The following is an 11840-nucleotide window of genomic DNA, read 5'->3' as shown; positions in this document are numbered from 1 at the left end:
AAAAACCTGTGATTTATGTTCGTCTTAATGTAAGTTGATTTGTTTTGTAAAGTTTGTAATTCTTTTAATTTCTGAATTACTTTTTCCGAAGTGAATAATGAAGAAGCAATCAATATTTTTATACATGTATATTGACTTTTTATCAATCAAGAAATAGACTTTGTATATATTGGATCTGTGTGTACTTAAAAGTAGGTTATTTTCAAACAAAAAATCATTTCATTTTGTATTTTAAAGTACATGTAGGCTAGGCCTGCAAAATAAAAAACGAATCCGTCCAAATCATTTGAAATGCTTTGTGCCTTAATAACACTTGGTATAGTGATTGAGGTGTCGGTTTTGGTTCATGATGATGTTGCAAAATCAGTATTGGAATTTAGACTAAATTAGTTGGACAATTGTTTAGCAAAATTTTACAGAAAAATCATTAACATCTCAATTAGTGAAAGTGTTATGTGCCAACAAGTTCATCTTCTACTTTTTGAAATTCCTACTTTTTCCTAAGTTTTCCTATTGTCATATGCACATCCCACAATGAAGGGCTTGGGCACAGGAGTACTGCTACTGTACTTCCAAGAGCTTAGATGAGGATGGAGCACAAGTGTTGTGAGTACAGAACATGCCAAATGAGGCTTCGCATGTGACGCATTTTAGTGGGCTTGGACTACCTTTTGGGTGTGTTTTGAAAATGCCAATCGCGCTATATTCAATTGATTTAAATATAGCTCTATGGAAATGCCATTCATTTGCCACAAGTTTCTATGGAGAAAACTTTCAACCAAACGCCAAGCAGCTCATAAAGGCACACTTGTACAAAAACAAATCAGGCACTTGGAACGAACGAGTAGCAGCACATTAATAATAGTCGTAGAATTTTGCGTTTTTTTGCGAGAATGTTTTTCGAAAATTAGTCAACCGACGAAGAATTCATGTTACAATGACTCCAAAGTTATGCCGGCTCTGTCTTCACCGACATGGGCGTTGCGAGGGAGGGGGGGGGGGGGGGGAACAAACAAACTCCTAACACCCCCAAAACAAGCAAAAAGATGTGTGAAGTCATATTTGCTATTAATTTAATACATTTAACAAAATGGGCGTCTGCAGGGGTGTCGGCGATGGGTGTGGGTGGGCAAAATGTCCACCTGCCCAGAATCGGGGGGAAAAAAAATTGAGAAATATGCTGGAGAAAGTACACGTTTTTTTTGGGGGGGGGGGGGGGAGGGGGAATATACGCTTCGTCCCCCTCCCCCGAAAAAAATCCTGGTAAAGCCAATATTGACCAATTAGATTTTCTCATAGAAAAAAAAAACCAAGTCGTCTTACTCCTTTGAAATTTTCTTTTAAGGGAAACAAAATAAAAATGTGGCTGTACTCGCACTGAAAACACTCTTTGGAACTGAATTTTGACCGGGAGTGATTTCCTGGAATATTTTACTACATTTTGCGGCTGATAACCCAACCACAAAATGCCTCTGAATGTACTTTTTGGAAAGAATGTAGTATCCATATGCCACAAAGTCTCAGTCGAGTGTATTTTCAAAGTAAAAAATTGAAAATTGTTTCTCAGTCTCAAAAATTAATGCCTTTTAAAACATTTTTTGCAAATCAAACCTTCATTGAGATAATATTTGATGAAAAAAGTGGCGTCAGGATTCAACAATTCTTTCTTTCTTTTTATGTTGAATAACTTTTTCTTATTTGAAGTCAACAAATAACGTCTTCCACTTTACTTCGTGTGGACCGTACTTCGCTGAGGTCCACGAACACGTTTATACATGTGCCGAAACCAAGTGAGGGCGCCCTCCTAACTGTATGGTCCGGTTAATTTTTTGTTGATCGACCTGCTGCAGACCAAACGTGAAGTTGTGATGCAGATTTCAAGTTCGTAGAGTACTGCAGAAGAGGTATTTAGGAGTTTTATCTTCCTGAAAAGCACAACAGAGATGTGGGAATCAATAAAGAACTTTTTGAGACGGCACAAGCGGAAATTTGTCGTAACAGGCGTCGTGGTTGGAGGTAAGTTTAGCAGCCGCAACCCTGTGTGCACTGTCAATGACTGTATTATATCCTCGATCCTCTCGTGCATGTCGTGTGACACTGTGACCATTTATAATTCGAAGTGGCTATCGTTACGGCAGCCGTTGTTTAGCGCCCTCTACGATACTTTTTTGATACGCACGCAGGTATATAATTATTTGTTTCCCCACATTTTAGCGAGCAGTGCGACAGCTCAGTCGATAGAGGGTAGGATTTTGCACCGCGAGGTTGCGGGTTCGCATCTCAGTTCTGCACTCGAATTTTTTTCCTTTTCTAACCTGAGGCTTTGGAGGATTTTTTTTAAAAGGGAAATAAAGTCCGAATTTCATAACGTTCAAATTCACTTTTTTCCTTCTAATTTTATAATTTTCTTCTCATTTTTTTATAAAAGTTGCAGTCTACCGTAACGATAGAAAATGGGAAATGCGTTACGGCTGCCGTAACAATAGCCACTGCGTTTATAATTCGCGCACTTAGACTACTTTGACCATTTTGTTTTTGTTTTACTGCCCCTTGAAGAACTACTAGAACTTGCTCAGGAAAGGACAGCTTTCAGCCGTTTAGTCGCCACGGTCACCTGATGGCCTTGCGGACATTTGTTGTTGTTGTGTTGCCATGATCAGTACTCCTAGAACTATGAGGCTCCACGTAGTGGAGCCTCATAGGCAGCTTACCCCGCAAAACTGTTTGCCTCTACAAAACACCAACTAAGTACAAAAACGTCATGGATCACAACCAAGCTATTTCCCACAGAACCGCTGCACAGTTTGCCCCTAAACTCCGTACAATACCTCATGACATACTCAAGTTATGTGCAACAAACAAACATCGGTGGGTTCTGTCGGTTTTTCGGCAAATATGATGAAAAATATGCCATTTCCGCACTGAGCCAACCTGACACTTGAAACGTGGACACGCGCAGAATGATCGCAGTCATTTTTGGTTTGATCGCTCGGAGTGCGCCGCGGGGGGTACGGTAGGAGCGGAACGATAATATGCGCATGCGTACAAGTGTACGTACCCCCCACGGCGCGCTCTGGGTACATGATCAGATGATGGTAGTCTGAGTAACTAGGACTCTACGAACATGACGAATCGCCTTTTTTAACATTTGGAGATGGGCGATAGTATCGCCATCTCCAAATGTAAAAAAAAAAGGTGATTCGTAGAGTCCTAGTTACTCGGACTACCATGATGGTAGCTGGAGTTACCCAGCCCTAAATTTTATCCTTGGTGATCAAATTTAGGGCTGGGTAACTCCAGCTACATGATGGAGGAAATAAAAAATCTGGGTACATGTAGGAAAGAATTCCATACCTGGACATCACTTGACACCCTGTGCACAAACCCCATGAGACTTGTCTGAAAAATTAGGAAAGAATTCTATATATAGTCGGAGTAATGTTCGCGAGGGAAGCTCGTGGAATTTAACGGGAAATTTCACTTTTCATCCGGATCATAAGTAAACTTCATACAACCATCTTAATCATGGATGTCTACTTACTTGTACCTCAGGTGGTGTGTCTAGTAATTTGAAGGACAAAATTGTGTTGCTCGGCATATATAGTATACGGATTAGCTTGGACCCTATCGCCAGACCATGTCCGGATGTTAAAAAGGCGATAAGTTGGGTCCAAGTTACTCGGACTAGCCATCACTTATTTTTCCCATAGATGACCTATCAGCCATAAAAAGTCAAAATAAGCAGTGACAAATTTCGAATGTTTACTGAGAAAACACTTAGAAATTTTCAGAACAGTCCCATAGGGTTTGTGCACAGGGTGAAAAGTGATGGCCAGATATCATATGGGAATCTTTCCCCACGGTCACCTGATGGCCTTGCCGACATTTGTTGTTGTTGTTGTTGCCATGGTGGAGGAAATAAAAAACTGGAAAGAATTCCGTACCTGGACATCCGCTTGACACCCTGTGCACAAACCCCATGAGACTGGTCTGAAAAATTAGGAAAGAATTCCATATACGACTGTATACGGACGTCACTTGACACCCTGTGTACATTTGTACAAACCCTCTGTGAGACTGGTCTGAAAAATTCTCAGTGTTTTCTCAGTAAGTGCTTCAATATTTTCCCTGCTAAATTTGACTTTTTAAGGACATTTAAATTGTTATCTTTTTCTAATGGTTAATAGGTCATTGCAAGGAAAAATAAGTAATGGCCATAGGGACTATATGGCATTACAAAAAAACTAAACCTACTACTAGGTTTTCGACTATAAATTATAACAAAAAGAATGTTGCATCCTGACGCCACGTTTTTGATCATGTTATCTCAATGAAGGTCAGTCATTGCAAAAATGTTGAGAAGACATGAATCTGGGACTGAGAAACATTTCCAGTTTTGTTAGAAAATAGCCTACTTGTTGAAAATTGCACTCAACTCTCCATAGACTTTGAACACAACCAAAGAAGTGGAATCAGGATATACTACATTCTTTGAAAGAAAGAAAGTTACCCCGGATAGATCTACGTAGGGTAGACGTCCTGAATTTCGGCACGTCCCGAAATTCAGCACCCCTATATAAATAGTGAACTGGCCCGCCAACGCGGTCATGTGACCGCCCATTTTGCTATCGGCCCTTGGGTTTTCAACCAAAAATAATGGAAACTTGAGACGCATTCTTGCCAAAAAAATTGGATTAAAAATCTCTCCGTAAAAGGCGAACTATTTTTTCAAGTTTTAGGATACCTTGTAAGATGGGGTTTAAGATGAAAATGATGGTTGCAACCATTTTTTTATGTCAAAGTGGTCAAAATGGAAGTTTTTTTTGACGTAACTCGTGTACAACTCACAAAATCAATATGAGCTTGATAACTATTTTAAATTTTGTTGGGGACATAACTAATATAGGGCAAAAATACAACTTTTACGGGCGTAAAAATATAAACCTACAGAACTAAACGTGTGCGTAATGCAACTTTTTCCCCACGCGCTGAAACATGGTGCCGCCCATTGCAGAAGCACGTGACTGCACGCATTGCCAAACTTAGGCACAGGGTGCTGAATTTCCGGACAACATAAATGTCTTACAAAGTCACGTGACATTACCGAAGCAGGTTCGGGATCGATTTAGTTTTGGTATCGCAACATGTGCTATGCCCACGTGCTGTGTGTCGACGGGAGTACCTGGTAAATCGATACTGCATATGTCGAAAAATAATAATCGACTCTTATGGTGCCGAAATTCGGGACGTCTACCCTATTCATGACTTGATGACATTCCCTAAGGCTGCTTACATTATTCACAACAACCGGTAATATGTTCAAACGAGCTTACCAATAACAAGTCTGCCGAGCACATTGACCAGACTCCGGAGGGCACTCCTGATGTCACCTTCGTGTGCCAGATTGATCGAAGAAAAACAAGTCACGCTTTATCAAGGACTATTTTGTGTAATGATATGTGCTCCATGCCGTTGGACTGTATGGGCTTTGAATACACCCAAGGAGGAGACAGCTGGAAACGTAGACGTTCTAAACAAATAACGGAAGGTAACCACGTTCAAACAGTGTGTTATGTCCAGTCGTAGCCAGGTGATTCAGACGTGCCATTCACACTCTGAGATTGCGATCACATGACCTTTAGATGCCATGTGTGCAAGAGCTAGCCAATCATTTCATGAAATAGTTGTGATCTAATGGTTGCGGTGAAGGGCGCCCTCAGTACCACTACTAGTGGGAGTTACCAATATGAAAAAGGGACCGATGTGCCTTCGACTTATTTCACAAATTATCTTTAATCTCATTTTATTTTATTTGGAAGCACCGCACTGCTTGATTACATTCTGGGTAGTTGAGTTTATACGTTTTTAAAACTGCTCACTATTTAGGCCAATCATATACAATGCAAACTACTTACTTTGTTTGATATTTTCAATAATAATTGTAATAATAATAATACAAATGTAATTTATTAAGCGCACATTTTATATTCAAATGTGTTACAACAATAAAACTGGGCATATAAACTAGAGTTGATTAAAACATGGATCCTCTACACAAGGATAAACGACTCATCTGAGCTTGGGTACCAAGTGTACGAAACGGTTGTCTAGAGGCTTGATAACAGCCTGTAAGTATAAAACATACAATGTGCGTGCGTGCACGAGACTCGGCGCGAGCGCCCTACATGAAACCTAATCACAGGGGACTTGACAGAAATTCAACTGCAGTCGCGTGCCGACTCTAGTCTCGCACACGCGCATTGTATGTTTTACAATTTTGGAAGTCATTTATCCTCGTGTACAGGATCCGTGATTAAAATGCATTAAAATCACCAGATACCTTAAAATTACGAACAGGATTAGAAATACATCAAAAGACATCATTTAAAAATTAGTGTTACATATCGGCTAAATTCATTAAAAATACAAGTATAATCAAATCCATTTGTACAATTCAAAAGCATTTTGACAAAGATGAGTTTTCAGCCGCGTCTTAAAACAGTTTAAGCTGGTGGTATTTCTGACAAGAACCAGTAACTTGTTCCACAGAGAAGGGGCAGATCATATATTGAAAGGCCTGATCACTTAAGGAAGCCTGCTACGAGTGGTTGGAAGTTTCAGGAGAATGCAGTTGTTCAGATTAAAACTACAAAGACTATGAGACATGATGATGCATGTATATTTTCATGTACATGTATATGGCCTACGGACACTTGACTACAAACATATATGTGGGAATGTTCAGCCTTTGTGAAAAGGCCAAACGTTTAAACGGTTCTTAAAATATTTGCTAAACATTTACAAAATTAAACGCAAAATCACATCTTTAAGCTAATAGAATTAGTTATGCTTACATCAGCGGTAATAACATCGGTCACTCATGTATGATACAATTACTATTTTCTTACTTAAAGTTAAACCGAAAGTATTGATAAAATAAGGCTATGGTATATTTAAGTGCTATACTTTTTTTTATCGAGTACTGCTATTCGAGTACTTCGATGATCGAGTACAATTTTGACATGTCGAGTTCGAGTACTTTGCTGCCCGAGTACGAGTACCATTATTCGAGTATGAGTACGAGTACTTTGACATTCGAGTACGAGTACAAGCACTAAAAAGTACTCGAGTAGTACTTGAATACCAGTAGCGAGTATGAGTACTTCAACAATGGCTAAACATTTACAATATTAAACACAAAATCACATCTTTAATGCTATTAGAATTCATTATGCTTACATTAGCAGTAATAACATAGGTCACTCATATATGATACAATTAACATTTTCTCACTTAAAGTCAACATGTCAACCTTGCTGAGTATACAGTCTGATATTTTACAAGCATGTGACCACATTTTACATGGATGTAAGTCATCCTGCAAGTGCTTAAATTGCTACTTTTCACAAATTGTATAACATTAATGTAGTGGCACTATAGGCCTGTACATGTTTCTATGCTTTATTTTACACCTCAGATTTCAGGCAATATTGTCAGAATGCCTGTTTAAAGGTAATATATACAACATTTGCAAACATCAAAAAAAAAAAAAACTACCAAATTATTATGAAATATACATGTACCTTACTTGACTGCAAGTGAATGATAGTCTCATGCATCCTGTGAAATCATGGCACCTGGTGTGCTGTCATTTTCATGAAAAGTTGTACTTTTTGTATCAATTTCCAACGCTGGTCAGCTGACCACTGAAGCGTGTTGTAAGTACAGTATACACACAGTTAACATACGTTTTAAATGGCGGTTCAAAGTTAAATTCTCCCACTACCTAAGAATACTGCAGAACAATTGGTTCTGGATAGATACATGTATTCTCATCTTCTTTTCTTATTCTGACACTTCCACCACTTTGTATTCAGTAGTAGATTTCCCTGTCGTTTCCTCGTAGTCATCGTCTTGGTTATTACTCCCTGATGCAACTTCCTGGTAGTACGTGTGCTGTACGGTAGATGCCCCTTGTGCTTCAAGTCCCATGTAGTCTCTGTTCTGCTCCTCCTGTGGCTGCAACTCCATGTAAGGATCTGCTTTTGGTGCACTGACTTTCTTCTCAATGAGACTCTTAAGATGTCGTTGTCTGATGATCAAGACGATGTTGATGATTACTGAGATAATGAAGAGGATGAAGCTGACAGCGAGTGCAGCAATCCATGGAACGAGAGATTGTAGATGGTCAGGATCGGTACATGTACATGGATCAAGCGGCTCTTCAGTGGGTTCAGACAAAGTGGACATCGGCTGCTCAACAGAGCTTGATTGTGTAGGTTGCTGTGGCTCAATGGTGCTTGATTGTGTAGGTTGCTGTGGCTCAACGGTGCTTGATTGTGTAGTTTGCTGTGGCGTGCTTGGTGTTGATGTCATTGACCCTACCGTGATTGGTCCGATGAAACATGATTGTTGCATACCAGGGAATGATGATGAACTAATCTTACATTGAAAGCTTTGTCCACTGTTATTCATGCCCACTTGTAGTTGCAGTGATTCAGTTTTTTTGCCATTAAAAATTGAAGTTGGCCAAACATATATAGGACCCGATGTAAAGATCTCAACTAGCGCAGTTGGGTGACCTTCCTCGGTGATACAAGTCATGTTTATCGTCGTTCCGTCTTGTGCAGTGAATGGTCCGTTAGGGGAACAGATTGGGTAGATGGCAGAGGGAAAGTAGTGAACTGACAGGTAGTAACTGCTGCTTTGTGCTCGAGTTGTAGCACTGTCACTATCTGATTGTATTATACGGCAGTAGTAATTACTGGTATCGTATTTACTCAAGTAGTAAATAGTTACGATTTCAACCCTTTCTGTCTGAGACTGACTAAACAGAGTAACTGAGTATTTGGTTGAGTTGAAGCTCATCCCATTCCTTGCTATCCTAACATCTTGATTCATTACAAGTCTCGACCATTCAATGACATTTCCCGGCTGCAGTCCATAAGCTTTACACCTCAGTTGCACCGATTCACCTGCTGTAGGATCACCTGATGAAAATTGAGATAAACTCACACTTTGACCGTTAACTCCGACGCGTGGACTGGTATCCAGAGAGCACCAAACACACAACATGAACAGATACAGCAAGCAAGACCCTCGATCCATGGTCAAAGCAGAATGTTTAACTAATCCAAGATGAGTTGTTTGTGCAGAACTCCTCTGTCAAAATTACAGATAGAGCAGGAGGTTTTGTATTTGAAAGTTGTTGAAGAGAAATGTTGGTTTTGCAGTATAGTGAAGCCCATGCATTCAATCCAATCAGCAAATTAATATTAGTAGCTTCCTTGTTGAATTTGCAGTCTCATGACATCATACATGTACTCTGATAGAATTTGTGCAGTGAACCCAATAAAACACAGTCAACTGAGGCTTTGTTCTTTGAAGCAAATTTACTTGAATAGCGCTGTATAGACTTCATGTTAGTGGGCGTCCTATACAGTATAGGCCTACATCAACCTTGAAATAGTGGGGCAGATAGGGGCAATATTTGGGGGAATTGTACCTTTGAAGCAAAAATAATTGCGATGCGAACTGGTTAAGCTTCAACAAGCGCCAACAAAGCATCAGTTAAGCCTAAAAATTATGTTCACAATATATTCAGTGGGCTTCTAAAACTACTTAGTCTAAAAGTATCACAGTAGTTAAAAGTATCTGAAAATGTGAAATTTTTAAGCGAAAAAGTATGACATCAACAGTGCCTTTTTTTCAGGCGAAACTGGCCGCCATCTTGGTGGGTTTTTTTTTTGGGGGGGGGACATTGTACCATTGTGCATGCATAAAAAAGAAAACAAAGATGGCGGCTCCCAGTCACCGTCATTTTGTTGCCATAAAAATTTCATTTTTATGTGGGATTGTGAACGTGAGTTGAGGCTGTATGCAATTTTTACATGGAGTCAGTTGGAGGATTTTGCAGGATTGAGGTTGCATCCTAGCAAACATACCTAGGGAGTTCAGGTTAAATATGAAAAGGAGACCTTCGTTTACGCAATTTCATTTTATTTACAAATGATTGGATGTACCGCACTACTTGATTATATTCTGGGTAGTTGAGTTAAATTCAATAACTGCCCTCTATCTATTGGGCCAATCATATACAATATAAACAGTTTACTGTGTTTGATGTTTTCAGCCCCAATGTTCCCCCTAAAATACTGTAAATCTGAGTGTGTCTTGATCTTTTTCATACAAGAAAGACCAATGAGATTTTAATTTCATTGTATCCACCATTTTTTTCCATAGAAACTACTATTCCAGAGTTTTTGGAGGGCAAAAAGGTCCACAAAAATAAATTTATCCTTGTACTGGAAAACAATTTCAGTGAGTAATTGGCAGCCCCATTGTCCAAATTGATACACTTTATCTCCTGATCATGACAAAGTATCTCTTTCAGTTCAGCTTGGAGTCTGAGAGATTGGTGAAACACTTAGAATTTTGTTATGTGAAAGGACAGCTAGCCCATTCCAAAAGATCTATTAAAATTTGGAGAATAGGTGAGGTGAGGAGAGGTTAGTGATGCTATTGTAAGAGACACTGGGTAAAAGTATGTACATGCATAGAGTTACAAACATGCTTGACTGCAAACATACATGGGAAGGTTCAGCATTTGTGAAATGGCTAAACGTTTAAAACTTGAAACTGTCCTTAAAGCTACAGTTTTATCATATGCAGCTATCCCAAAAGTAACTGACAAAAGTACTGTTGAAAAGCTTACTTGGTTTAAAGATAATATCAGGATTAAACTCCCTGTGAAATTATTCTTCCTGGCAAGCTGTCATTTTGAAGAAAACAATAAAAGAAGGTAATTTTCGACAGTGCGTCTGAAGATGCATTTTTTGTCAATTCTGTGAGTAGTTCGTTATTTAAATTGGTGAAGCGCGTGCAAGCATTGACACGATGCACACGCTGCAATCCAATAAAACGGTAAAAGGCACTGTATTTCATAGGAGTCCAAATTTCATGCGACACTGGAAAGTGTTTAAGACCAGCCAACCAAAAGTTTAAGACTGGCCACGTGGCGGGCTCACGACCAATGGGAACACGCAGCAATCTGCTGAATGAGAACGTGTCCCGGATGCTGAATTCGAGTGCAATTCAAGACATGACTCAGCCACTTTTTATTTGAAATCGAGATCCCAGAACATTTTTTTACTCCGAATATACAGCATTCACTGAGCCACAAGTTCATCAGGTTAGTCATGTTAGTTGTTCAGCACCCTTTAGATTTTGAGCACTTTTGTTGCATCAAGCACATAATGTACAAATTACCAATGATGTGCTCTACCTTTAAAATATTTCATAAACGTTTACAAAATTAAACGCAAAAATCACATCTTTAATGTTAACGGAATTTGTTATTCTGTCATCAGGGGTAAATAACATACCGGTAGCTCACTCATGTATGATACAACAAACATTTTCTTACTTGAAGATATTTTTTTCAACCTTGCCATGAGTAGACAGTCCGATATTTTACAAGCATGTGACCACTTTTTACATGGATGTTAATCATCCTGCAAGTGCTTAAATTGCTACTTTTTACAAATTGTAAATAACATAGTGGCACTAATACTAAGCTTTATTTTACACCTCAAATTTCAGGCAGTATTGTCAGAATATACTGACATCCCTGTTTAACCCTCCTGCTATTTAAACAGTCACAGACAGTCAAAATCCACTCCCCTGCTGTACTTTTAACAAAGGCTAGTCACCAGCAGTCAGATCATATGTCAAGCAAGTACTGTGACTAGTCAAACTGGGTCAACAGACTAAGCAGGCAAGTTGTGGTCAAAGCTGTTTTATCACTCAACCGGAGTCAAAGCATAGCTGTGTATCAAGTA

The 11840-nt window shown here is 39.2% G+C and overlaps 1 protein-coding gene across 1 annotated transcript in view; it reads left to right on the top strand.

Moving 5' to 3' along the window:
• Window positions 1-1809: 1809 nt before the first annotated feature.
• Window positions 1810-11840, top strand: part of LOC119728599 (peroxisomal biogenesis factor 3-like) — a 32070-nt gene continuing 22039 nt past the window's right edge. Inside the window, exon 1 of the mRNA XM_038200895.1 lies at window positions 1810-2016. Coding sequence (XP_038056823.1) covers window positions 1944-2016 — 73 coding nt within the window. The 5' untranslated portion in view covers window positions 1810-1943. The remainder of the gene's footprint in view (window positions 2017-11840) is intronic.

Source organism: Patiria miniata, unplaced genomic scaffold (genome assembly GCF_015706575.1).
Source record: "Patiria miniata isolate m_02_andy unplaced genomic scaffold, ASM1570657v1 HiC_scaffold_20, whole genome shotgun sequence".
In the NCBI taxonomy this organism is placed as follows: Eukaryota; Metazoa; Echinodermata; class Asteroidea; order Valvatida; family Asterinidae; genus Patiria; species Patiria miniata.
This window is presented reverse-complemented; position numbering and strand designations above follow the sequence as displayed.